This window comes from Agelaius tricolor, unplaced genomic scaffold, assembly GCF_023055355.1.
Source record: "Agelaius tricolor isolate 1412-34295 unplaced genomic scaffold, bAgeTri1.0.p SCAF_30, whole genome shotgun sequence".
NCBI classification, from domain to species: domain Eukaryota; kingdom Metazoa; phylum Chordata; class Aves; order Passeriformes; family Icteridae; genus Agelaius; species Agelaius tricolor.
This window is the reverse complement of record NW_027269290.1, coordinates 6,916,984-6,944,261: the sequence shown is the minus strand read 5'-3', so window position 1 is coordinate 6,944,261 and position 27,278 is coordinate 6,916,984. Positions and strand designations below refer to the sequence as shown.

Here is a 27,278-nt window from a genome sequence, read left to right as displayed (position 1 = left end):
AGTTCACAGATGGCTGGACAGGGTCTCAGACCACATCCTCTGGCTCTGCCTGGCTGGGGAGCAGCATTCGTGTGCCACAGCTGGGCCATGAGCTCAGGATGGGTTGAGCAACTCACCCGAGGCAGAGCTGGGAAGAGCCAGCAAGAAAATTGGGAAAAAATGTGCATTAATGTGGGGCATAACAGCGGGCACAAGGAAAAGGCTGCCCCTGTTCTCCCCATCCTTGGAGGTCCTGCAGAGCCTGGCCTTGGCCAGTGCTGCCCCTGGGCTGTGCTGGGGCTCTGCTGGCATCACACTGGAGAGAGGGGAGGATTTCACAGCTCCAGGAAAATTTCAGGGGTCCCTGCAGCCACAATGAATATACTTGACAGGAAATTGCTTTAAATCTGGCTGTGTTTGCGGAGGCAATAACTCATCTTGGCAAAGGAAGCCGCCTTAATTTCCCCCGTGGTTTGACGAGTCACTGGGAAGGCGTCTTCTGCCTCAGCCATCAATAATGACTTTTCCTGGCGCTCCAAAAAACGCAGGGATGGTGATAAGAGCTGTGCCCACTCCTCCCTGCACAGCCAGCAAGGAGTCAGGGCTGGGGGCTGTCTGTCCTTTGGGCTGTCTATCCTTTGGGCTGTCTGTCCTGCACCAGGATTTACCCATTGCACAGGGAATCGCAGGATTGGGCATCTACCACCAATCTGGGCAATTTCAGCCAGTGTTTCACCACCCTTGTAAAAATCCCTGCTTTATATCAAGTCTGAATCTACTCCCTTTTAGTCTAAAAGCTTTATTCCTTGTCCTGATACTCCAGGTCCTATTAAACCTTGGCCTGGAGACCTGTCCCAACCCTGTGCCCAGCCCAGCCTGGAGCTCCTTGCTCTGACTTAATAAGGAGTGATCAGCCATGAAGTGAAACACTATTTTTCAAAACGTTTTGAGCTCTCTGGTGGCAGCAGTTGATAACTGACACTCAGTTCTTTCCCTCTTTCTTCCTGGCTTTCCCCTCTCTCTTTCTTCCACGGCTGCCCCTCGCGGGAGACAGCAAGAAAGTTGACGTTAAATCAAACAGCTGCTCTGCTTGCTGGCAACAGCAGTTTGGAGACCTACACAGAGCAGGGAGAATTAATAAAACACATATTTATTCTTTAGGTTCTCCCAGCTCGTTTTGTTTAGCTTTGTTTTCTTGCCGGAGCAGCCAAGGCTGGGCGCTCTTGTCAGGCTCCTTTGGAAAATCATCTCTGGATTGTGCTGTGCCCTCCTTCTGTGGTCAGCATGAGGAGCGTTTCCCCCAAGTCTAGGGGTTCTCCTCTGCCCTGGCAATCTCCAGGAGTTTATTTTTTATTTTTGGAGCAGATTCTTAACAGCATCCAGAGCCTGGTGGTGGGACGGAGTGGCGCTGGTAGGGGCAGCTCAAAACCTGGCAGCAGATTTGGGGGCTCAGCAGATTTGGGGCTCAGCAGATTTGGGGGCTCAGCAGAGCCCTCTGTGTGTAGGAGAAAGGCCAGGCTCTGGGCTGTGAGGCAGTTTCCCATTTGCAAGGCAGAGGAGGGCAGGGATGCTCCATGCAGGCCTTCCCAGCACCAGGGAGGGTGAGAGCTGCCCCTCTCCACCAGCACAGGGCAGTGAGGATGAACCCAGCATTGACTCCACTGCTGGCTGTCCCCAGGACTGAGACACTGCAAAAACCCATCCCCATCCCACCCCATCCCACCCCATCCCATCCCATCCCATCCCATCCCATCCCATCCCACCCCATCCCATCCCATCCCATCCCATCCCACCCCATCCCACCCCATCCCATCCCACCTCATCCCATCCCATCCCATCCCATCCCACCCCATCCCATCCCACCCCATCCCATCCCATCCCATCCCATCCCATCCCACCTCATCCCATCCCATCCCATCCCATCCCACCTCATCCCATCCCACCTCATCCCATCCCATCCCATCCCATCCCATCCCATCCCATCCCATCCCATCCCATCCCATCCCATCCCATCCCATTCTTCCCTGCAAAATTCCCCACCTTCTCTGTCCCTCCACTTTTCAGTGCTTTTTGCAGAGCTGGTGTCATGAGCAGCCCACAGGGAGAGGACACAGCAGCTTCACAGGGAGGGCTAATTGGGAGACTTGCTAGTTCTTCATTTAATATTCTATGAACAAAGTAGTTTATTAAATTAATATTCCCCCTGAAGCCCTGAATGTGTTATTTTCTGAGTTTTTCACCTCGTCTGTGGCTTGTGTCAGTGCCTCTCCATTTTCCAGGGCTGTTTGGAAGGGTGCTGGTGCTTCTTCTCTTTAATTGGGTGCCTGAAATATTTCAAACAGGAGAACGACGTGAGTGTCAATTTGTAGGATGAATTTTTAGGCAGTTAATCAATTCAGCCTTAAATTCTTCGGGGATCTGGAGACATTTTCACGAATTCCTGACAGATGTTGCCATCCTAGGAGATGATGGATGATGTTACCCCAGGTCTGTTGGCCGACTGGTGTCAGTTTTTGTTTGTTGAAATCTCTGGCTCCTGTTTATTTTTGATCTGCCTGGCTTTGGAATCAAGCCCTGTGCTTCTTTGGTGTGTGCTTGTAATTCCAAGCACTTGGAATGCTGTGGGGAATGAGAGCAAGAGGCAGCCCCTCACTTAAAGGGAAGAACAGGGAAAAAGGGGCTGGGGTGAGATGTGACCCTCTCCAGGTCGGGGAGGAGGTGACCTGGTTCATGGCGAGGGCAGAGGGGTCAGCCCCCAGAGGGAAGGGAATTGCATTCATCCCTCTTTGCTTGCTGGAATTTGGACCAGATCCTGGTGTCCATGAGGGGAAGGATGAGCCAGGCCAAGCCATGGTCGCAGGTGGGCATGGTCATGGTCACAGCTGGCCTGGGACATGGTCACAGCTGGCCAGGGACATGGTCACAGCAGCTTTCCCCTGCACTGGAGGCTGGGGCTCCAATTTGTGACACCTCCCGACTACCAGAGCCATCCCATCCCACCCCATCCCATTATCCCATCCCACCCCATCTCATTATCCCATCCCACCCCATCCCATCCCATCCCATTATCCCATCCCATCCCATCCCATCCCATCCCATTATCCCATCCCATCCCATCCCGTTATCCCATCCCATCCCAGGAAAAGGGGCTGTGGAGCTTTAAGCAAAACCTCGGGGCCCCGCAGAGGCAGCGTTGAAAGCTGCCATTAGGAGCCATTGTATTTAAATTAGAGATAATGTCGGGCACAATGCGGGGAGAGGACACTGGGTGGGACTGCGGAGAAAGCTGCAATTTCCCTGCCATTGTCACTCGGCTGTCCCTGATTGCCGGGAGCTGCTGTAAATCCCAGCGAGTGGCTGAGCCGGGCTGTAATTTGCGCCACGTGCGGGGAGCTGAGTGTCTCCAGGCTGGCTGTCACCGGCCCCAGCAGGCTGGGACAGGGACAGGGACAGGGACAGCGCTGCTGCTGCCCTGGGCGCAGTTTCTGGGCTCCGTGTGTGATGTTTGCCCTCCTGCCTCCCCCAGGACCGAGTCTGTGGCCGAGAAGATGCTGACCAACTGGTTTGCCTTCCTGCTGCACAGGTTCCTCAAGGTAAGGAGAGGTGGAGCGGGGATCCTGCTCTGCTCTCTCAGCCTCCAAACACCCCGGCAGGGTGAAGCTCTTCCATCAGGCTCCAAGAGATGCAGTGGCAAGGAGGGAAAGGTGGAAATTTGCTCCGTGCTCACAGCCTCCCCCAAGCCTCAGGTCTCCCCGAGTAATTCCCACTAAAGGAGGTTCTGTTACACCTCTCTGGTACTTGGGGGGAATTCTCACATCTTCATGCCTCAGCTTCCATAGTTTTAACTTCATTTGCGGCTTTGGAAGCCCCACTGACTCCAGGGGAGTGAGTGGTGAGATCGAGATCTCAAATTCCATTTTTTTACAGCCATAAAGGCTCAGCAGGGATTTACCCTGCCAAAGACAACACAGCCATGGAGCAGTGAAGCTCAGGGCTTTGGCTGAGCTCTCCAGGAGCTGCTGGGCTGCTCATGTGCTCAGGGCTGAGCCCGTGGGGCTGAGCCTGTGCTGGGGGGAATCCAACCGGGGCTGGCACAGGAGGGGAGGCACCTTCCCCCTGGCGAGCCCTGTGTCCTCCTGTGGTGCAGGAATGTGCTGGGGAGCCCCTGTTCATGCTCTACTGTGCCATCAAGCAGCAGATGGAGAAGGGCCCCATCGATGCCATCACGGGGGAGGCGCGGTACTCCCTGAGCGAGGACAAGCTCATCCGGCAGCAGATCGAGTACAAGACCCTGGTGAGTGACAAATCCAGGGATCAGGGCCCTGCCTGGGCTGTGCTGGGCAATGAGGACACGTGTCCCAGCCAGGTGTGGCCCCAGGTCACAGGTGTGTCAGGAAAATGAATCCACAGACACCAGAGGTTTGTGTCCAAAAAAGGAGACAGAGGAGTCCTTTTTGGCTTTATTCCAATAAAGGGAGAGGCCATGGGGCATTCTCCTGGGATCTCTCACATTTTTGGAGGATGCAGCCTCCCTTTTTATCCCAATTTCTGGCCACATTTCCTTCTCTCTTTCCCCTTTTCTGAGGTACTTGAAAGGTACAGACTTTCCAAAACACCTGATACCAAAGATTCCCCTCTAATGTACAGCCCTCCCTTTTAACTTTTAATTCTTATGGAATTTAGGGTTTTTTCCTTCCCCATTGTTTCTTTCATCTTTCAATGTCTAATTTCATTTATCATCAAACCTAAAGTTTATTTGTAAAAGCAAATACCTTTTCTCATTCATCAATCACTGGAATCCTTCCCATCGTTTCTTTTTTCTCCCAGTGCTGGTTTTATCCACCAGCAGCCCCACAGCTTGTTTGTAAAGACAAATCTGCCATTTCCCCTCAGGTGGGAGGGGAATGCTTTACCTCCCTGTGCTCTGGGCACTGCCCTCCTGCAGCCAGTGGGAATGGACATCCAGGGCCCCTCTCTCAGCAGTAACTGTGTAAATATCACAGATGCAGTAGCAGGGATGCATTTAGGGCTGCAGTGAGGTGTTTTGTGACACGTGGTTGCACCTCTCCTTCAGAGCATGGTGTGCTTCTCCTCCTGCAGATCCTGAACTGCGTGAACCCAGACAACGAGAACAGCCCAGAGATCCCCGTGAAGGTGCTGAACTGCGACACCATCACCCAGGTCAAGGAGAAGATCCTGGATGCTGTGTACAAAAACGTCCCCTACTCCCAGAGACCCAGAGCTGTGGACATGGATTTGGGTAGGGGCTGCCCTGCCTGGAGGGAGAAAGGGAGGGAAGTGATCAGAGGGGCTGGGGGGGATCCCCGGGGTGATCAGAGGGGCTGGGGTGATCCCTGGTGGGGCTGGGGGGGATCAGAGAGGCTGGGGGTGATCCCTGGTGGGGTTGGGGGTGATCAGAGGGGCTGGGGGGGATCAGAGGGGCTGGAGTGATCCCTGGTGGGGCTGGGGGTGATCAGAGAGGCTGGGGGTGATCCCTGGTGGGGTTGGGGGTGATCAGAGGGGCTGGGGGTGATCCCTGGTGGGGCTGGGGGTGATCAGAGGGGCTGAGGGGGATCCCTGGTGGGGCTGGCACCCTCTGACCGTGGCTTTCCCTGTCCCCAGAGTGGCGGCAGGGCCGCATTGCCCGCGTGGTGCTGCAGGATGAGGACATCACCACCAAGATCGAGGGCGACTGGAAGCGCCTGAACACCCTGGTGCACTACCAGGTGAGGGAGCAGCCCCACTGACAGCCCCCAGCAAGCTGCCAGCGGGGAAAAGAGCAACAGGAACCCAATTCCCAGTGCCTCCTGTGCCCAGGCAGACAGCCTGTGTGATAAACCAGAAGGGTTCCATGTGCTTCAGCATTAGGGGGGAAAGCAGCCTTGACACGGAGCTCAAAGGAAGCAGCAGAGTTGAAAATTGGCTAAATTGAACCTGCCAGCCGTGGGAGGGAGGCAGAGGGAGCAGTGCAGGGGCTGAGCTGGCACTGCTGGGGATGAGGGGCTTGGGGAGGGCAGCACGGGGGGCTCAGGACTTGGTCTGGGGTCTGGGGCAGCCTGGAGTGCAGCAGGGGAGGAACAAAGGAAGAGAAGTGGAGCCAGGCAGTGAAATGCTCACACAGGGTGGGTGAGAAGGCCTAAGAAATTCTTGTCATCTTTATCTTCTGGATAGGGCAGAGTCTGTGTGAAAGGGCTCCTCACAGTGTGAAAGATTGGAAAAGAGGGAGCTGGGGAAGGTTTGGTTGGAGGGAATCAAAGCAGAAGATGGGAAGAGAGGCAAGGAGGGGGCTGAGGAAGGTTTGGCTGCAGGGAATCAAAGGCTTTCCCTCCCAGCCTGTCTGCAGCACAGGATAAGTGCATTAATTGGGACTGTAACCTACTCCTGTCCATCACCACCTCCCCAGAAGTGTTTAGTGTTTAATCTGGCATCTCTCCCTGTTTATCCAGCATCTCCAGTCCATCAGCCTGACTCACGCTGGGGGACTTGAATGGGAGCCAGTATTGACAGGAGCCCTGCAATCAGGGAGCCAGGCAGGAGAGTGCCATCAATATGCACAGTGCATGTTAAAAAGCACCTCCAGGGTCAACTTTTCCAAGCAGCCCGCAGGATTTAAACACAGATTACCATAAAATGTCAGAGAAGTTGCGCAGATTAATTCCATTGTTCCTAAAAATCTGTTTTACCTGACAGTTGCAAGGGATTAACCAACATGCAGGGAAGCAGCGCGACTTTATTATGCCTTGATCTTTAAAAGTCATCGTCAGGAAGTCACAAGTGAAAGCTGTGCTTGTCTGATGTGTGCTGGATGCTGGGGGAGGGAGCACTTCTGTTCCAGAGCCTGTGGGAAAACCTGAGCCAAAAGCTTCCCCTTAAAATAAACAAAATCCTCGCAGCACTCGGGATGCTGCAGCTCCTGCTGCCATTTGAATGTCAGGTTTGCTCTGGAAGAAGGGAGGAGTTGGCAGCCAGACACCCAGCCAGGTAGGGACATGAGCCTCAGCTCTGCTCAGCCCAGCTGAGCTCTCTCAGGCATTACAGAGAAGCCAAATTCTTTTCACTGCAGCAGAAATCCTGTCAAGGCGAGCTTTGACAGGATTTCAAAAACTAACTCATATATATATATATATATATATATATATATATATATATATATATATATATATACATATATAAAAATTATATATATATAATTTTTATATATATATAAAATTATATATATATAATATAAAATATAATATATATATTAAATTATATATATATAATTATATAAAAGTATATATATTATATATAAATGTATTTTTATATATATTAATATATATATAAAAATAATTTTTAAATTTATTTATTTATTTATTTATTTATTTAAAATTTTATTTTATTCTTACCAGTTTAGGGTTTTTTGGTTTGGTTTTTTTTTTTTTTTCTGTCCGAGTAGTTTTTATTAGGTATCAAACCTACAGATGTTCCAGGACTGCACAGTAAAGTCCCAGCTTTAGGAGGGTGTAAAATCACTGGGGTTCCACATGCTCTCAGCATTTAACAGGAGTGTGACACATGAGCCAGGTGTGGTTCAAACCATTAAAATAAATGTGGATTTCCAGAAGAAGGGTAAAGATGATTTCTAGGAAAGAAGCGAAAAGTGCTTTGCAAAGCCCTGCCCATTTTTTATGCAGAGCTGTTTTGTCTCTATCCTGCTCTGAAGGCAGGGAGATCCCTGCGTTTGCAGGTGGTGCTGGGGGATGCTCAGCCCAGGTTCCAGGTGTGTCCCTTGGACAGGTGCTGCAGGAGCCTCCTGGTGCTCCTCATTCCCAGGATCCATTCCCCACAGCCCCATTCCTGCAGCTCCAGGGCTCCAAAGCACCCTCCTCCTCCTCCTCCTCCTCCTCCTCCTCCTCCTCCTCCTCCTCACCGTGCCCCGAGGTTGGTTATTTATTTAATCCCAAGGGTTTCCCAGCTCCACACCTGGGTGTTGGATTTCGCTGCTTTTGTTTTCTACATTAGAATCACAAAAATACAATAACTGATCAAATGCATTTTTCATGGGAAGCCTTCACATTCAAAACCCAAATTGGAATTAAAGAGAAATGTTCACCTTTCTAATAGTTTTGAACCACTTTATGAAATTATAGAGAGAACTGTGCACCTCCTGCTTATTTCTTCATTTATAAAAATAGATGTGTAGCTTAAATAAGTGTAATTCTTTGTTTAATTCTCCAGAGCTGTTACACATGGCAGGGAATTGTATTACATTTGTGCAGTATCCTTTTGGCTTCATGGCCATTAAACTCCATGGGAGAGTCCTACCCCGTGTAGTTTCACTCAGGAAAAATGAAACCCTGAATTTCATATGGAATGATTTACAGTGGCTCACGCAGGGTTAACTCAGAGGCAGCAGAGCATGAATACCTGTCAGCCCCTTCCAGTCTGGAGAGGCCAGGAGACCAGGAAGCTGCTTTAAATGAAAAATTAGGAGGAGAAAGGGGAGGTTTGGGTGGAAAATGAGGCTTAGGGAGCGAGGGTGGTGTGGACGCGGAGCTGGAATCATCATCGTGCCCTCGCTGCCCCGCGCAGACACAGCTCCGAGGCCTGGGCTCCCTCCTCCCCCTGCCCAGCTTTCCCTTTCCCTGTCTTTAAGGTGCTTTGTGCCCCGTGTTTCCAGCTCGTAGAATAATCAGAATATTTATAAAGTTGTAGAGCAGCCAGGCAGCCCGGGGCGCGTCCCGGGGGTGCTGTGGCAGCGCACAAACGCGTGCTCCACCTGAGGCTGCTCTGCAGCTGCTGGGGCTGAGCTGACAGCAGCCATTCCACACCAAATTTACTGAGTGAGAGGGCTCTTTCTGTGTGTGTGTGTGGAATTTTTAGTGCCTCTCTCCCAGTAAAGCACAGCCCTGGTGGAAATGGATCCGGCACTGGAGCACCCCGGGCTCGGGTTTCTCCCTGGTGAGATGGAGCTGAAATGGAAGCTAATAACAGCCCAAGAAAATAATATCAGCACTGATCACTCCTTCCACTGGCTTAATAAATTGGATGAAGTGAGGCAGGAGCAGCAAAGGAAATTATGGAGGTGTTTGGAGTGTTTTGCTTAGAAAAATCTCACTTTTGTGCCGTGAAACACAAGTAACTATTATTTCCACTATCACCAGCAATAATAAGAACTCGGATTTCCATGAAACCTTTCATCTGGATGGAGCCCAAAGCCTTGGAGGCAGCACAGGTCATTGTGTGCAGCTCACCTTGGTGCTGCAGATAGGGTACAGACCCCTGGAGCTGCTGGGGGAGCCAAAACCTCCATTCATGGGGTCAGTGCTGAGTCCATCTCCAGAGTCCTGGCAGATAATGCATGGTTTAGCCCCAAAAGGCAATTCCTGCAGCAGGAAGAGGCATTTCTTTTGTGCTGAGCCTCTAAAAAGCATCTGCTGAGCCCTGGCAAGACGTGGTGGCTCTGTGCTCCCTCACTGTGCTGCACCACAGGTCACAAGTTCAAAATTAAAAGCTCCTCAGGCCCATTCCCTGGAAACCTGCAGCTCCTTAATTAAGGGGAATAAGTTAGAAAACTTCCAGTGACTACCAGATTTATAGGGAGGATAAAATTAAACATGGCTACTAAAATCTGCTGTAACGAAACCTTGTTAGTGCTAATGTTCATTTATAGTTTGACTTCCCAGTGTTTAATTCCTTCTCTGGAGCAGTAAAGGGATAACAATTAAATACCCTGAAAGATGGCTTTATGACTTGCTCCGCTGTAAATCAAACTTTTAAAGTTCGTAAAAATTGCTAAAATAAAAAATGGTTTAATAGGAATGTTTTATGGCCCATAACGTTATTACAGCCCCTTTATTCCCTCTGCATTGTTACTTTAATTGGATCACAACAATTCTTGAGATTCTCATTTTTATTGGGTAAGGCATAACCTTAAATCAGAACGACCAAAAGCATCTTCACCACATCTTTTGATTTATCCCTCGCTTCCCTCGGCCTCCTGCTGCAGCCTGACCCAGCACAGGGCTCGGGGAGCGTGTCCTGGGCCGCCCTTCCCTGGATTTGCTGGATCAGCAGCCTGGGATCACGGGGTGGGCAGGGAATCCCCCTGGCTGGTGACTGGTCCTGCTTTGCCTCCCCAGGTGTCCGACCGCTCCGTGGTGGCTCTGGTGCCCAAGCAAACCTCCTCCTACAACATTCCTGCCTCTGCCAGCATCTCCCGCACATCCATCAGCAGATACGGTGAGAAGTGGGATGGGAAGGGATGGGATGGATGCACACTGGGGTGTAGGTGGGGAAAAAGCAGCAGCTCCCCGCAAAGAACCGCCCAAAACAAGTGGAAATCCAAACGGAAAAACAATCCCTGGCTGCTGGTTTGGATTGCAAAGGCTTTTCCAGCTGTGAGAACAGCAAAAGGACCAGGAAAGGTGAGAGGAGGGGAAAGGAAATGCCAAGAACAGGAGCAGCCTTTGGGAGTGTGGGGTTTGGGAAAGGTCCAAGGGCTCAGAGGGGATGGGTGATGCAGGAGGGGATCTTTGAGACCCTTGCCCCTGAGCAGCACCACAGATAAACCTGATTTATCTGATCCTCCCCTGTTCCTCCCCAAGTGCAGGATCCTGAGCTCTGAGCTAATGGGTCACAAATGGGGAAGGGCAATCTTAGCACAGAGTGCAGGGATGTGCACACCTGGGAATTCCTGATTTGCATAATAGAAGGGCTCAGCACATTCCAGAGGGTCCCTGAAGATGCTGCAGCCTGAGAAAATGAGCCTGCAAGGTGCCAGGTGCACGCTTGGAACACTAAATCCACAATAATTGTAATAATAGACTTCCATAAAAGGCAGCAGTGGCAAAATCTCTCGAGTGCTGATCTTTCATTATCGTTCATTTCACAGAGTGTTTTACCAGCAAAAAGTCTCCTGACAAACCCATCTCCTCCTCTTGTTTATAGCTCCCAAAATAATGTTGGTTTTTAGCTTGAGTGAGTGTTCTGAGGAGCCAAAACCAGGGGAGTCTTGAGGTAAAAACCAGGAGAAAAGGCATTTTTCCCTGCCAGGTGCAGGCCCACACATCCCATAGTGCAGGTGATGGAAAAACCAAGGCTGGGTCTCACAGCCTGAGCCCTCAGTGCTCATTGATCTCTGTCAGCTGGAAAAGCTTTTGCAAAGCACCAATACGAGCAATCATTGCTCATGTTAAGATTAATATTCCTAATTGTGCCGGCAGAATTTAAATTAGATACTTATTTACTTCCCCTGTCATATATCAGTACAGAGATATGTTTAAAAATAGAATTACTGCATGCTTCCTGAGCTGTCCCCCTGTCTGTCTCCTTAATTATATCAGTTGGAGCACTCATTTATCTAAGCCTTAATCAGGGATGAAAATCCAGCTACTTTGGTAATGACTTGAGTATTTCCCTCAGCTGATTTACGATCGATCCCCACACTCCTGACGAGGAGGGGGAGCAGTGAATTGAAGGCTGAACTTGAGAAAATGCACGAGATTCCCAGAGAACAAAGAAATGTAGCAGGAGGAAAAATCCAGCAGGGCACATTTGGGCTCCTCAGCCTCATGTCTCATCCTGGAGATGCTGGGGATCTAGGGAGGGACATTCTTTGGGAAGGGAAATATATAAAAACATGTGCCAAATGTCCCCATGGCTTCTGAGCAATTCAGGGAAAGTTGTCTGGTGCCCTTTGAGCTCCCTTTTCCTGCAGGGACAGCAGGGACAGCATGAGGCTGGGCCTGCTCAGCCCAGGGATGGCACAGGGGGCAGGACTGGCCTCAGGCTCTGCTGTTGATGCTCAGCTTGAGTCCTCTCTGCTCTCCTGAAAGCCTCAAGGACAAGCTCAGCAGCTTCTCCTGCCCTTTGCACTGGCTGTTCTGGGCAGCTCCTCATTATTTACAAAATCCTGAAATTGGAGCTCTGCTTCTGCAGGAGTCAGTGCCCGGGGCTGTGTGCGAGCTGTGACTCAGGGAGGATTTTTGTGTGGATCTGTATGAGGAGGAAAGGATGTGAATGGGGCAGGAAAGGCCATATATGGGAGGGAAAAAAAGCTCAATTCTGAGGTTTTTTGTTGAATGGAGACCACCACAGATTTTTGCCAAATTTTGACTGCATAGAACGAGAACGTGCGCGAAACAAAACCGTGCGGGTTTTCCATTTCATTTCCCCACCAAAAAAAACCAAAAAAAACCAAAAAAAAAACAAAAAAAAAAAAACACCACCAAAAAACCAAAAAACCCCAGTGCCAACAATTGTGCAGGAGGGTTTTGCTGTGAGCGTGACCAGCCTTTCTCCCTGGCTCAGACTCCACGTTCCGCTACACGGGCAGCCCCGACAGCCTCCGCTCGCGCGCGCCCATGATCACCCCCGACCTGGAGAGCGGCGTCAAGGTCTGGCACCTGGTCAAGAACCACGACCACGGCGACCAGAAGGAAGGGGACAGGGGCAGCAAGATGGTGTCTGAGATCTACCTGACCAGGCTGCTGGCTACAAAGGTAACTGGGCTGGATTCACCTGGGGAACGCACGGCGAGGGGGTCCTGGTGAGGCTCAGTTCCCAGCCTGGCTGGGTGTTCCTGGCACTGGGAGAGTCCTGGAGCAGCAGCAGAAGCCCAGCCCAGATTTTCTCACACTCAAGGCAATTGCTGCAATTCTCCTTTTTTTTTTTTTTTTTTTTGCACACTGTTAAAACTTCACCGATTCACAAATTGGTGGATGAAGCAGTGCCTGGAAATATTTACCTATTCCCTCAACCTGATATGATTTTCCTGCTTTCCCCTACGTGCTCATCATGTGTGGATCAGCTGTGTGGATAACACAGCTGGGCTCTGGAAGGCAAAAAATAAATTATTTCAGGTTAGAAATAGAGAGTAAATGAGTGAGTAGCTGCAGGCTGGAGCTTTTTGAAAGACCCCAACCTTGGTTATTCCCATGGGATCTGTGGTGGCACTTTTTGGGGCTGGTAACATTTGGTCTCTCTTCCTGCCATCACTGCTTGGCCAGGGGAGTGCCTGTCCCTCCCCTCACCCCCTGGATTGCTGCTTCTGTCACCAAAACTGCAGGAAAAACAGAGACTTCTAACAGCATCTTTTCAATATTAGAGAATTAGGCATTACTTTATTCTGGCCAGGATGTGCAATAGAAATCATTTCTTCCACACATGCCTGGGTTGTGAAAATCATTCCATCACATATGGGTTTTTACCCCATTTTTCACGTATTTGTACATAAAACCTCCAAGGAAATTCACATTCACTGCTTCTAAATTACACAATTCTCAGTACTTGATCTCCTATTGGTTATTGATCCTTTCAGTGCTAATTTGGGCCTCATGCTTTGGTTCTCTTATCAATCATTTCCCAGACCAGGTGTCTCTGATCACACTGGGGGTGATGTTTGTCAATGTTCATTTATCCCCTCTGTATCTTCTGGCTCTGGGAATCTCCTTTTTGTTGATTGAAGCCCACAAGCCGGAAATTCCCAAACCCTTGGTGAAATGAAGCCTTTCCAAGAGAAAACCTCAATTCCCCCCCACCCTGCACAGAGGCGAACAAACCCCTGAATAAAATCACATTAAAAAACAAAGCTAGAAGCTGTCTGCTCTGCCCTCCTGCCACCAGGGCACGCTGCAGAAGTTCGTGGATGACCTGTTTGAGACGCTGTTCAGCACGGTGCACCGTGGCAGTGCCCTGCCCCTGGCCATCAAGTACATGTTCGACTTCCTGGACGAGCAGGCGGACAAGCACGGCATCCACGACACCGACGTCCGGCACACCTGGAAGAGCAACTGGTAACGGGGGAAAGGAGGCGAATCCGGGTGGTTCTGGGCAAAGAATGATGTAGGGGATGGTTTTGGGATGGGCTGGGAACGGCCAAGCCCCAAAGAGGGGCACAAAGCTGTGCTGCTCACAGGGTGGGAGCCTCGGTGGGCTGCCAGTGTTCACAGGATGCTAAAATCCTGAAATATCCAATTTGGAAGGGAAGGGAGACAGCCTGGTTATCGCTCTGCCCAGGGTGGGAGCTGGACACTGCCCTCAGGCTGTAGATCTGCACATCTGGGCTTTGGAAAGAGTGGAAACCAAGGTTCCAGTGCCTGCCCTGTGCTGCCTGCACTGGCTGGGAGGGGGAGCTCAGCCAGTGGCTGCACCTTTCCCATCACTTTGGGAAGCACCTGGGGCATTTGGGCTCCAGCAGGAGGTGGCACAGGGAGAAGGAGCCAGCTCTGCATGCCTCAGGCATGGGCTGCAGCCAGGTCCAGCCTCTCCAAACAGTGGGAGATCCCACATCTCTGCCTCTGCTGCTATTTTAGGATTAAAACCTCTGTGGGTTGGAAATTTACCTCTGCAAGAAAGGAATAAAAAAAGCACAACAAATGGTTGTTCCCTGAAGACCTTGCATTTTCCCCTGAGTCCCTTGTGGTTTAAAAGGTCTCTAATCATCATGGCTGCAAAAACTGCTTCCCTGCTAAGGCAGCAGGAAGCTCAAAATGATTAATTTAAAGCCTTAGAAGGAGTTATTGGGATAAAAACTGTAGAACCGCAAGAAATTACGAGAAAAAAAGAAAGCAATGACCACCAGAGTTTGGTCTGCCAGAGCCAACAGGCCCCACCAGGCCTGGACCTTCCTTCTCCCCCATCTCAGCTGAGCTGCAGCATTTCCAGGATGGGAATTTTTGTGGGGATGTGGGAGAAGGCTGCCCCTGGAGCAGGTTGAAGCAGATGGAAGTTTGGAAGAGGGAGCTGGGGTGTCTGGGGCTGGGGCTGAGCTGCTCTCCTGCAGCACTGCAAGAGTTAAGGCTGCAGCCTTCAGCGAGCTGGAGAGACAGAGAGAGCTGCGACTTGAAAGGTAATAGAAAGCAGCAGCTGCTTTTTTGATCCTGCTATACAGCCAGAGAAAAAAAGGAATAATAATTCCCCTTTGATTGCAAAGGCCCCGGGATTTGGGGACAAAGCCTGTGGTTCCTGCTGCCAGCCCGTGGGTCCTGGAGAGCAGCTGGGCAGAGCTGATCAGTGCCAGGGCTGCCCCTGCTCACCCCGCACTGACCCTGCTCTGCTGAGTTCCTCCTGCAGGTGCCCCCCCAGTACCCCCAAACTGCCCAGCTCTGCCCTGCCCCATCTCCTCCACTGCTCCGTGTGGGATCTGAGCCTGGAGCAGCTCCTGGGCATGGCAGGATCCACCAGCAGCACTGGGCACACTGGGCTAACTGGTGCTTGATGGCCCCGGCCCAGCTCCTGTTTAAATTCTTCTCTTATTCTCCCCACCGCTCGTGTTCTGCCTGGGAGCACCATGCACAGCATGCACCCTTTCCTTTTGTCTTATTTCATTTCATTTCATTCCAATTCTGTCTTTGCCTCCCAGCCTCCCCCTCCGCTTCTGGGTGAACGTGATCAAAAACCCTCAGTTCGTGTTCGACATCCACAAGGGCAGCATCACGGACGCCTGCCTGTCCGTGGTGGCTCAGACCTTCATGGATTCCTGCTCCACCTCCGAGCACCGCCTGGGCAAGGACTCCCCCTCCAACAAGCTGCTCTACGCCAAGGACATCCCCAGCTACAAGAGCTGGGTGGAGAGGTGAGGGCAGCACGTGGGAGTCGGGGTGCAGGGTGCTCTGAAACCCCATGGATCTCAGGACAGAGCATCCGGAGTGGAAGGGAAGCACAAGTGTGACCGTGTTCACAGGGGTCCGAGGATGAGGGAAGAGAGGAGGATCTGACTCCATGTTTCAGAAGGCTGATTTATTATTTTATGATATATATTATATCAAAACTATACTAAAAGAATAGAAGAAAGGATTTCATCAGAAGGCTGGCTAAGAATAGAAAAAGAAAGAATGATAACAAAGGCTTGTGGCTCGGACTCTCTGTCCAAGCCAGCTGGACTGTGATTGGCCATTAATTAGAAACAACCACATGAGCCCAATCCCAGATGCACCTGTTGCATTCCACAGCAGCAGAGAACCATTGTTTGCATTTTGTTCCTGAGGCCTCTCAGCTTCTCAGGAGGAAAAATCCTAAGGATTTTTCATAAAATGTGTCTGTGAAGGACGGAAGGACCACCAGTGATGCTGCAGGGTGGTTCTCAGCCCCACCAAGCACCGCTGCTCCCGTTTTCAGCTCATTACAGCCCAGAATCCCATTTTGCTGGATGCAAACACAAAGCAAAAAGCTGTTTTTATCCCTGCAGAGCTTAGCTTAAATCCCAGGGGGAACAGGAGCATTTGGGGCATGCCTGTTTCTCATTTTTCCCCTCGTTCCTGCAGGTATTACGCTGACATTGCCAAGCTCCCGGCCATCAGTGACCAGGACATGAACGCCTACCTCGCCGAGCAGTCGCGCCTGCACGCCGTGGAGTTCAACATGCTGAGCGCCCTCAACGAGATCTACTCCTACGTCAGCAAGTACAGCGAGGAGGTGGGTGTGGGCAGCAGTGTCCCCTGGGCCATGGTGGTGTCCCCTGGAGTGATGGCATCCCCTGGGCAGCAGCGTTCCCTGGGCCATGGTGGTGTCCCCTGGAGTGATGGTGTCCCAGGGTGACAGGGCCCCATGGCAGGTGTGTGGGAGAGCAGATGCAGTGCTGGGCTGTGTAGGGATCCCTCTGCTGCCTCCCAGAGCTCCTTGCCCTCCCTTCCCTGGGTTCAGCCCAGCTGTAGCTGGCGCTGCTCCTGCCCCGCTGTTCTCTTCACGCACAGAGGGGTTTGGGATTGGCCACACTTGTAGCATCCTCCCCAGGAGGACTGAGAGCTGAAATATTGTGGGAGCACCTGGATACCTCAGCTCTGGCACGCACCCAGTGAAGTGGAAAATATTCATGACCCATCAAAGCTCCCCAGAAACCTCGGTGTCCTTTGGGAGCAGCACGGTCCAAATCCCCGTTGTAGTGGCACAGGCTCCGGTTTGCAAAGGCTTCCTGGCAGCCTGAGCTCCTTTAATGAATGCATCACTTGAAACCAAGTTCTCGCCATCTGTTCCACCCCTTCATTTCTCTGCAAGAAGAACCGATTTTGTAATTACGTCCATGAAATGGAAGGGTTTTGTCATTGAACTGCATGTAGCCATTTGTGATACAACGCCACGGCTATTTTCCCATTAGGCTTGAAAAATCTCATCACTTTCCTGCTAAACGAGACAAGAAACGTGGACTCCAAGGCACCAGAAATGTGGAGTCCAAGGCACCAGAGTGGTTTTTGCTGGGTGGGTACGGAGGGGTCCAACACACCAGTGACAGCCAAGTTGCTTTGCTATTTATTGGGATTTCACAGCTCCTCACATGGAGCTGCTCACATCTCGCTGCCCACCCACCTCTCCCACCTCCTCTCTCACGCTGATTTCTCTCTCTGATTCATTTTCTTCCCCCTTTTCCTGTTCTCCCCCCCAGCTCATCGGAGCTCTGGAGCAGGATGAGCAGGCTCGGAGGCAGCGCTTGGCTTACAAAGTAGAGCAACTCATTGGGGCCATGTCCTTCGAGAGCTGAAGAAAGGTCACGGGCAGCAAAGGGCAGAGCATCGCGCGGACTCTCGGGAATTTGGAGGGAGAACAAGCAAGGAAGGCACTGGACACACCCCCCCAAGGCTCTTCTGGAGAGAGCAGAGCCTGGCTCAAGGACTGGCTGTGTTCAAAAATCATACAGGATCCAGTTTGAAAGGGCAGGAAGGGAAGAAGATGAAGCATCTGCATCAAAGTCCAAGCAAGGTGGATAATTTTTTTGAGTGCACACAGAAAGAAGGAGCCTGGAAAGTCTGGATGTCTCCACGACTGCTGCTTTGCATGAAAGTTGTTTAATGTATATTGGAAAATAAAACTTTATTTAAAGGGTTTTTTTAAAAAAAATTAAAAAACAAAGGAAGAAAAAGAAAAAAAAATAGAGCAAAAACCACAGAGGCCATAGAGATAATCCTGGCAAGGAGGATCAGGTCCGAATCCTGTCCCTGAGAGCCTTCCAAGGACACGGCTCAGGCATTCTGCAAATGGACTGTCACACAATTGGAACGTCTGGAAAACCAAAATGTCTTTGTTTTGGATTCTTACAACACACAGGAGCACAAGTTTGCACCACACCTTTTTACACAAGAGAAATAGCAGGTTTGCCCGAAAATAGTCCAGTGGCTGAGTAACTTAGAGGCACTAGAAGGAACTTTACCTGAATTGCAAAACCACCAGATCATCCGACCTGTCTTGAAATCCAGCTTTATCCATGTATTTATATCGTCAATATACCTATTTTTTTTTTTTAATCCCATTTACTGTCAAATGAGGGAAGGTCTGAATTTCATTGCTTTTCCCTTTTCCACCTCCATCCCACCTCACTGGCTGATCCAGCAGTGTCCAGCATGGCCATGGTGATCCAGCAATGTCCAGCAGTGTCCAGCGAGACCATGTTTATCCAACAGTGACCAACACTGATCCATTCAGTGTCCACTGCTGGTTCCTGCCACATGAGCCAAGGCAGAGCTGGGCTGACACCTCCAGGGTCGGTTTTGGGGGTCTCCAGCAGCCAGCTCTGATTTCTCACAGCAAAACCCCCAAACCCTGATGTTTACGGTGACAATACTTGAAGAGCCTGGATGCTGGGAGAGCAGATCCTTGATTTTCTGCTGGATGTGCAGTCCTTGGGCACAGGCTCCCTGTGGGTGTCTCCTCCAGCGTTTGCCGCCTCACCCAGGGCCAGGACTTGCATTTCCACTGGGAAAGGGAGAGAAATCTCTGCTCCAGGCAAGAGCAAACCTTAACCAGCACCCCGGGCCAGCCAGCTCTGCTGTTGTGTCTCTGTGTCGGCGTCTCGTTGTTCTCCTCAGTTCCTTGCTGGCCCCCACGGCTCCTGTGGCCAGGGACAGGCAAATGTTTGTGAGTGTTATTTCTTTCAAAGACACCAAAGCTTATGTGTGTCCCTTTGTGGAGTGCCAGGAGGGGAAGGAGTGCTGTAAATATTTCTCTCTGTAGTAAATATTGATACATGTGCAGGCTGCAGTGGGGAGGCCAGGGAGAGGAGGCCTGATGGAAATACAAGAGTTGGCTGCAGGAGCTTGGCAATGGCAGCAAAATAATTCCTGGTGTCTGCCCAGGCAGTGTCACACCAGACTGGGACCTTCGTTTGCAGCCAGTGTGTGTTGAAGGAAAATCCATTTCCATCTCCATCCCCTTCCTCCAGCATTCCTGCCTGGAGGAGCCCAGCAGGGCTGCTGGCCTTCTGTGTCCTGCAGTCCAGCACCAGGGGAGGGGAGAAGCACGTAGAGAAATACTCAGGAAACTTGGTTTAATTACCATTCAGTAAAAGCCATGCCAAGTCCACTTTCTTTTGGTAATCCACTTCTGTGAGTCTCTCTGAAAAGCAGAAAATGCTGATGATAATAATCAACCTTGTGCAATAAGTTCTTGACATTTACAGCAGCCTGAGCACTGGATTTACTGAGACAGGGGGAGAGTGGCAGAAACAGAGACTGAAAGGCAGAGCAGTGTTTGTACTGCCCGTTATCCAAGAGCTCCCTTCCCAGGAACCCTGCTCCTGCACAGTGAATCTCATTTCTGAGGCAAAAAATGTGCAAAAGTCCGACTAAAAGTGATTGGAGCAGTCCCAGCCTGGCCTGCTCTTTGCTGCAGGTACCCCAGGGCACGGCACAGGGTCAGGCTTGGAAATCCTGCATTTTTTTTTTGCTGGTTCTGTTCCTGCTGTTCACAGCGATCCACCACACAGCTTAGGTGAGGGATTGCCAGGTCTGTCCCAGCTGTGGTTGTTGGTTTGGGTTCACCAAGTTCTCACGGTACTCTGAAACCCAAAGAGAGCACTCCAAAAAGCTCCTGGAGGACTTTCAAACGCTTCCAAACACCATTCTGGGGAGTCACCTCTGCAGGACTCACAGTACGAGCACAGCCCAAAGCAAAGGCCTGGCTGAGCATCACCTGGGCCTGGTGACAGTGTCCCTGCCCCACAGCCCTCATGGTGCTCCTCTCTGCATCTCTTTGAGAGGCTCCTGTGTAGCTTTTCATCCTGCTTTCCTCCTCCTGCTCCCTCCCCTCTGGCCAGGAGCACCCCCCAAGCCAAGGCTTTGTCATTCCTCCTCCCCTGTATTTTCTCAGCAGAAATGGAGGTCCCCAAACACCCCCTGGTGTCCCCAAACACCCGCTGGGTTCTCTGGGAGGACATTAAGAAGACAAGGGGACAACTGAGTTCATCTTCTGGGCTGTGGGACGATTGAGCTGAGAGAAGAAAACAGGGGAAGCAGCAGGAGCACTTTGCAAACCAGTAAATTCTTACACTTCTGACTGAATCCCGAAGGAAACAGCAAAACCTCCTCTTCCATCACCTGGAAAAGCTTTGGGAGGATGGCAGAGGGAACAGCACAGTCCTGGCTGGAGGGGTGGCCTAGAAATACGTTGCCAAGTATCTTCTCATGGTGGTTGACATTAATTATGGATCTTTACAGGCAATTATATGGATTGAAGCAACATATCCCCCTGGGGCAGAGCGCTGGGAATCTCTTGCCCTGTTTGCATCCAACATTTCCATTCCTCCTTCGGGAGGAGGAAGCTTCAGATCTCAAAAATGGCATTTTCTTCGCACTGGCAGCAAACTGGACTCGAGAGTTGGTCAGGAGGGGGCTCTTGCCTTAGATGAAACGATTTCACGTCCCTCTCATTGCCCCCCTCCTCCTGCAAGGCTGCCCAGAGCTTGGAGTCTCCAGCTCGCTGCGTTTCAGGTATTCCAACATCAAAGTGGGAGACGTCACTTGCCGGGATCTCTCTGCCTGGTGTCACCGCTTGAATAATTCCCTTTAATCTTCTGCTCACGAGCTATCAAAGCACCCACTCCGAGGGGGAGCGAGGTGCTAATCAAACGCTTCTCCACCTTGAAAGCCTTTATTAAACCCCACACAGGAGAGGGGAGCTCACAGGCACGGCTGGCCCTGCCTGAGCCCCACCGAGGAGCCACAGCCACCAAAGATCAGAGGGTGCGGGCAGCCAGGGCTCCACGCTTTGCCATAAAGGATGGGTTTGAAGGGAGGCAGGAGGGATCAGCACGGCTGGAAACCCTGGGAATTCCAGCATGGATATCCCTGGGAACCCTGGATACCCTGTGTGCAGCAGTGAGCACCCACCCTGTGAAATCCAGCATGGATATCCCTGGGAACCCTGGATACCCTGTGTGCAGCAGTGAGGACCCAGCACTGAAGAACAAAACTGCTGCCACAGCCCAGCTGCATCCCAGGTGTGGAATTTCAGGATTTTCCCTGAGGGACGGACGTGGGGACAGCGGTGCCTCCCCAGGGCTGGGGCTGTGACACGCTGGGGACGGTGAGTGCAGCGCCAACAGAGACCTTCATCACAGCAGTGCCTTCCACACTCTGTCTTAAAATCCTGGTGGCCCATCCCCAGGTCAGTGTTCCCTCCTACCTTCCACTGGACTCCACAAAAATGTGCCAATGTAGGAAACAGTTTGGGTGGGCACACGGAGGGCAAAGGCGAGAGGGTTTAAGGCTCTGGGGTTGCATTCTGCACGTGCTGGCTCCGAGCTCCTCGTGGGGCTCTTGGTGTTTAAATCTGTGTGGGAAAAGGGTCAGAGCATCCCCTCCTGCAGTGGGCACAGCCTCCAAACAAGGCCTCATTCCCAGAGGTCCCCAGGAGCCAGCAGGGATGGGGAAGGCCAGGGTGGCACAGGGCAGAGCAGCTCCCAGCACGGCCCCTGTGCTGCTCCAGAGCCTCAAGCTCCTTCCCTGGCAGCAGCCCAGCCACGTTCTCCTGTCACTGGCTGTCCTCCATCCAGTTTCCTGTGCTGTCAGAGCTCACCTGTCACAGGGACTCAGCTCCCCAAACTAAATGAAACTAAAGGAGACTGACTCGAATAAGCTGGGCCATCAGGGAGAGCTCACAAGTGACTGTGCCCTGGAGAGAAGAAAAGATGTTCCGAGGAGGGGAAATAACTGACATCAAAGATGCATTAAAATGCCACAGAGCCATCCTATTCCAGATCCACATTTGTACCAGGAACTGCAAGGCAATAGTGAGTGCAGGGAGCTGTGGCATTGTACAGAGTTGTGTGCGAGGAAGAGCCCGGAGCACAGTCCTGTCCTTGGTGCAAACACCAGCCTGGCCCCAAAACCAGAGGCCAGCGGGGTCAGAGGCTGAGGGCAAAGCACTGGGGCCAGCTCTGAGGCCACCTGCATGGGCAGGATGGTTTGGTTTTACTGATGAGACGTTCAGTGGGGAAACAATCAGAGTAAGAGATGCGTGCACTGCGAAGGGGCTGGTGGGGAACTGCTGAGCTGAGCAACCCCAAACGTGCAATTTCAGTGCACTTTGGTCAGGTTAGTTTTGCAGGGGAAGAGGATGGGAGGTTTGGACCGGTTTTGGCTGTCTGGAAGGCTTTGTGAAAGCCCCTTCACCCTGAGAAGCCCCAGATTTGGGTGCTGGTCCTGTTCTGGGCAGGCAATGGAACAGCAGCCGGAGCCCCGGGTGGTGCCTGGTGCCTTCCTGGCTCCTGGAAGAAAACTGGGGCTCTGTGGTGCATGCCCTGCACCCCAGGGTGCTCTTTGGGGTGCTGGGGTCAGAGAAGGGGAGGTGGGAGGGTGGGGCAGTGTGGGATGGCAGAGCCCCCCTGCTCTGTGCTGGAAAAGCCACTCTGTCCCTCCCGGGTGTCTGTGCCCCCCTGGCTGAGGTGGCACCAGCGGTGTTGTGGCCGTGCTGTGAGCATGGCAGTGTCTCTGTGCTTGTTCTTTCAAATCCCCTTTTGTCCCTGTGTTTCCCATCCCTCTCCTTCCTTTGTAACCGTGGAATATAATCCTGAAAAAAATTCCCTTTCTGCAGCATTGAGGAACGCGCCCCAAGGGCCCGCAGGGTCCCTCCGCTTGCACGGACAATATCCCAAATATCCCAAACTCCCTGGGCCTCCCAGGGCTGCCAAATCAAACACCAGATCTCCTGGATGGCCTTGCCTTTGGGATTTTTAATACCTCTCTTTCGAATAAGCTTGGAAGTTTATGCAACAGCTTCCCTGGCCGGCGCTCCCCTCCCAAGGACTGGGCACTCAAAGGTGCACGAGGAGCCCTGGGGAGGGAAAAAAGCTGATCTGGCCACGTCATTCATGGCTTCAGAAGATGCAGTAGAAATGTCCTTCTCTTACTGCTGAGTTTTGGTGCTGATGGCACCTTGGAGAAGCAGCAAGGGCAAGGGAATGTACAGGTACTAAAACTTCTGGAGTGCCCCCAAAAACATCACAGAACGTAGAGGTATCAGCCATGGAACAGATTCTGATATTTCTCCTTCCCCTTCTCCTTACAGACCAACCCCCAGCAGTTTTAGGGGATTTGTGTGTTGGCAGGAACAAGGAATTTATTTGTATCTGTGCCCATTCCACCGTATCCTTCTCTGGCTCCTCCCCTCCCCGTTATACTTGACACACTGGAGTTCTGTATTATATTTTTTTTTAAGATGATTGTCTGTTTTTTGTTGTTTTTACAAGTGTTGTGGAAAAAAAAATGTAAGAAAGTTTAAGTATTTAAAAATGTTCCAAGGAAATAAAAGGGGGTTTTGTTATTATTCTAATATATTATTGTGTACCTATTGTAAATATGAAACACTCCTATTTTGCAAGCCAAGGACTCACTTTGTACTGTTGTTATATATAAATAAAGTTTACTGGTTAAAAAAAAAAACCCTCCTGAGTAGCTCCTTATTTTCCAGTATGTGGCATTTACTGTGTGAGGAATATTTATTTACTGAATCCCAGCAGCAAGAAATGGGTGAGTGGAAGTCCCACACTGGTTTGGGTTTGAGGGGACCTTAAAGCCCATCCAGGGCCATTTAATCCAGTGGGAATTTCAGACTGGTTTGGGTTTGAGGGGGCCTTAAAGCCCATCCAGTGCCATTTAATCCAGTGGGAATCCCAGACTGGTTTGGGTTGGAAGGGACCTTAAAGCCCATCCAGCCATGGCAGGGACACCTTCCACTGACCCAGGCTGCTCCAAGCCTGTCCAGCCTGGCCTTGGGCTCTGCCAGGGATGGGAAATCTGGAAATAACCCCTGGATGGTGCAGCTGGGATGGGGATCCCCAACACTTGCAGGCAGGGGCAGCATGAAATCCCATTTATTTCCGCTCCTGGAGCGGGAGCATCAAACCCTGTTTGTAAATAAAAGACCCGGGCGAGTTCTTCGTGTTTTCCCCTGGCTGAAACGCTCAGTCCTGGAGGTGAAACACTTTTGCTTCCATTTCATAAATTCAAGCCAAGACCTCAGCAAATGCTGAGAGGCGTCTGCTGAGCAGCAGAATCAGCGAGTGACTTCTCCAGCAGCTGTCTGTCAACTTTAATGACCAATATGGTCGCAATTACAGCAATGAACTTTCTCTAACAGCCCCAAATTACTCTGGATGATGATAAGTGACAGAAAAATGGAGACCCTTAAGGAAGCATTAAAGGAGAAACGTGGATGTGGAACAAGAGGTCTCACTGCTTGTTCTGGAGGATCTCAAGGGGTGGGTTTGTTTTTTTTTTTTCCTTTACAAATTAGGTACTAAAAAGGATAAATCTGAGCCAGAAGGGGAAAGCCTGGCATGCTGTGGGTCCCAGCAGGGAGTTCAGTGCTGCCCCAGGATGGAGTTTTTATGGACGTTTGAGTCTGAATCCTCTGGTTTTAGTGCAGGGCTGATGGGGAGATGGGAAGCTGCTCCCATTTCAAGGGGATGCAAATCCATCCTGTCACAGCAGCACTCTGCTCCTCAGGCAGGTCATTCCAGCTTATTTCCCTCAAACTGAGACCAAAGCTTGACACGGACCTCAGGGGGAGCAGTTTGGCCACGTCCTGCCGTCTCCCCCCTGCAAGCAGCAAGTTTTAACCTCCCCAGATGGATCCCATGGGTCCTGCTCTGCTGCTGGAGGCCCTGGAACCATTCCAGTGCTGTGACCACCCAGCATGGAGAGGAGTTTTCACATGATTTGTGAACGAGGGAATAAAAGAGGAGACTCTTGTTTGTCACCTGTGCCTCGGGTAAGTCTAAATTTAAAGAACTAAATAGGAACTGAGTGTCCCAGAGCTTCCCTGAGGGCTGGGGGAGCTGGATTTTGTGGTTTTCCTTCAGAGATGCTGATCCTGTACTTGTTTATCTGTGGCTACTGCCACAGACAGACCCTGGAGGCAGGACAGCAGCTGCCAGGAAAATCTCCACTCCCTGTGACCCTTTGGGAGGTTATTGACTCCTTCAGCTCAGCAGAGGAGAAAGAAATTCCAACAGGAATCGACAGCATCGACCGTGGGGTCATTTGTATTCATCTGCACCTTGTTAATAGATGTAATAAGGATACTCAATTAAAAATTACATTTTATCTGGCGTGCACTTCACAGGCCTTTATTGGCACTGACAAGGTCAAGTGATGCTTAATAAAGGTTATATAAAATGCAGATGGCTTGGGTCCCTCTGTCACACCCACACCCAGGGCAGAGGAGTGAGGAGCCGCAGACACAGCGTGGGAAGAGTCGGGACAGCAGCTTTGGGTCTTCCACGTGGGAAGTTTGGGGCTCCCAGCACTGAAACAGCAGCAGAAAATCCTGGAGCTTCCCCTCAGCCCCTCATTTGTCCCTGCCACCCCCTGCACCCCTTGGCCAGCTCCTATTTCCCCTCCTGAGCGAGTGGGGGGCTCCTGTGGTTTGATCACTGTCACTCTGCAGATTGTGCAGCAGATTTTGGACATCCTGGTGCTGCCTTTTCCAGCCTGGTTATCAGGGCGAGCTAATGGAGGTGACACTTCCAATTATCAAATACAGCCGTGGCATTAATTTTGACCTGTTTAAATTTCAGCATCTTTTCCCCTCTGTGAGTGCTTAGCTGGAGGGTGACATAGAATTGTATGGGATCAGACAGTGATCTCAGGCTGGCAATAACAGCCACAAAAATCCCCTGCTCTTTATTTATGCAGGGGCTGGTTATGTTTAAGTGGCCAACTCATTTGTAATGGAAATTTAATTCTGTGTTATTGGACACTTCAGTGCTTAAAATGGAGCAGATCACTAAAACCCACATTAAATCCCCCCCTCTGGACTCCAGGCTCTTTCCAAGGGACATTCGGGACCCCTCACCTGCAGGGGCTATAAAAATTATAATTTAATTAAAATTTAAAAGTAATAATAATAAACCATAAAACATTACCCTGGGTGCCAGGTCAGCCTGGAACCTGCAAAATATGGATGTTGTCCCAGACTGACATCAACATGATGAAAACCCATTAATTAGTTTGGAGATCATCCTGAAGAGAAATCTTGTCAGTGCTCCAGAATATTGACAGGTCTGTGCAGGCAAGTGGATATAAAATAATGTGGAAGTATAAAAACACAATATAAAATAGATGTACAGCATAATCCAACATGAACATGTCTGTATCCATTTGGATCAAGAGCACACCCCGAGGTTCATGTTAAACTTAAAATTACAAATACTGATGCCAAAACAAAGGGGTTGTTTTTCCTCCCAAATTATACTTAGGAAATTGGGAACCACTCAGGCTTTATTGTCACCTCATAATTAACTCCAGTGAAGGAATCTAATTACAATGTTCAATGCTGCCCCAGGGCAACGTGTGTAGGAAAAGGGAAGAGGATGGTCAGGCTTAAACAACTCAGGTAAAAATGAACTCCATGGTAATATTTGATAATTAAGAATGTCTCTATCAGCTTGTCTGGCTATTAATGAATTGGGCTGTTCTTTTCACATTTGATTACTGGAGTTTTATGATGCCTGCTCGCCTTTATTGCTCCTGGGAATGGGTTTGTCTGTGGGCTGAGCACCAGGAATGGTGGTGGAGAATGAGCTGGGTTGGAAATGATCTTAAAATTCACCCAGTGCCACCCCTGCCATGCCAGGGACACCTTGCAGTGTCCCAGGTGCTGCCAGCCCTGCCCACTGGGCACTGCCAGGAATCCAGGGGCTGCTCTGGGCACCCGTGCCAGGGTGTTGGGGGATTTAATTCCATTTTGAGAGCCTTGGCACTGCAGAAACACCAGGGACGGATCCATTCCTTAGTCCTGGCTGGACACACGGACCCCTCGTGTCAAAGGGGTGGGAGATGGCCGGGGGTCCCTGGGGTGCTGGGCAGGGCTGCCAGAGCTGGCTCTGGACAGACGGACACCTCATGTTAGGGTGGCAGAGGTTCTCCAGGAGCCACCAGGACATGGAGAGCTGGCTGTGGACAGACGGACACCTCATGCTGAGGTGGCAGAGGTTCTCCAGGAGCCACCAGGACATCCAGAGCTGGCTGTGGACAGACAGACACCTCGTGCTGAGGTGGCAGAGGTTCTCCAGGAGCCACCAGGACATCCAGAACTGGCTGTGGACAGAC

The 27,278-nt window shown here is 51.0% G+C and overlaps 1 protein-coding gene across 2 annotated transcripts in view; it reads left to right on the top strand.

Annotated features, from left to right (window-relative positions):
* Nucleotides 1-21,503, top strand: part of PLXNA2 (plexin A2) — a 143,596-nt gene extending 122,093 nt beyond the window's left edge. For both annotated transcript variants that reach the window (XM_071450326.1, XM_071450325.1), the window contains exons 23-32: nucleotides 3,506-3,572; nucleotides 4,127-4,273; nucleotides 5,080-5,239; nucleotides 5,602-5,705; nucleotides 10,101-10,200; nucleotides 12,271-12,461; nucleotides 13,585-13,754; nucleotides 15,323-15,535; nucleotides 16,224-16,374; nucleotides 17,339-21,503. In XM_071450326.1, the coding sequence (XP_071306427.1) occupies nucleotides 3,506-3,572; nucleotides 4,127-4,273; nucleotides 5,080-5,239; nucleotides 5,602-5,705; nucleotides 10,101-10,200; nucleotides 12,271-12,461; nucleotides 13,585-13,754; nucleotides 15,323-15,535; nucleotides 16,224-16,374; nucleotides 17,339-17,434 (1,399 nt within the window). In that variant the 3' untranslated portion in view covers nucleotides 17,435-21,503. The remainder of the gene's footprint in view (nucleotides 1-3,505; nucleotides 3,573-4,126; nucleotides 4,274-5,079; nucleotides 5,240-5,601; nucleotides 5,706-10,100; nucleotides 10,201-12,270; nucleotides 12,462-13,584; nucleotides 13,755-15,322; nucleotides 15,536-16,223; nucleotides 16,375-17,338) is intronic.
* Nucleotides 21,504-27,278: the final 5,775 nt, after the last annotated feature.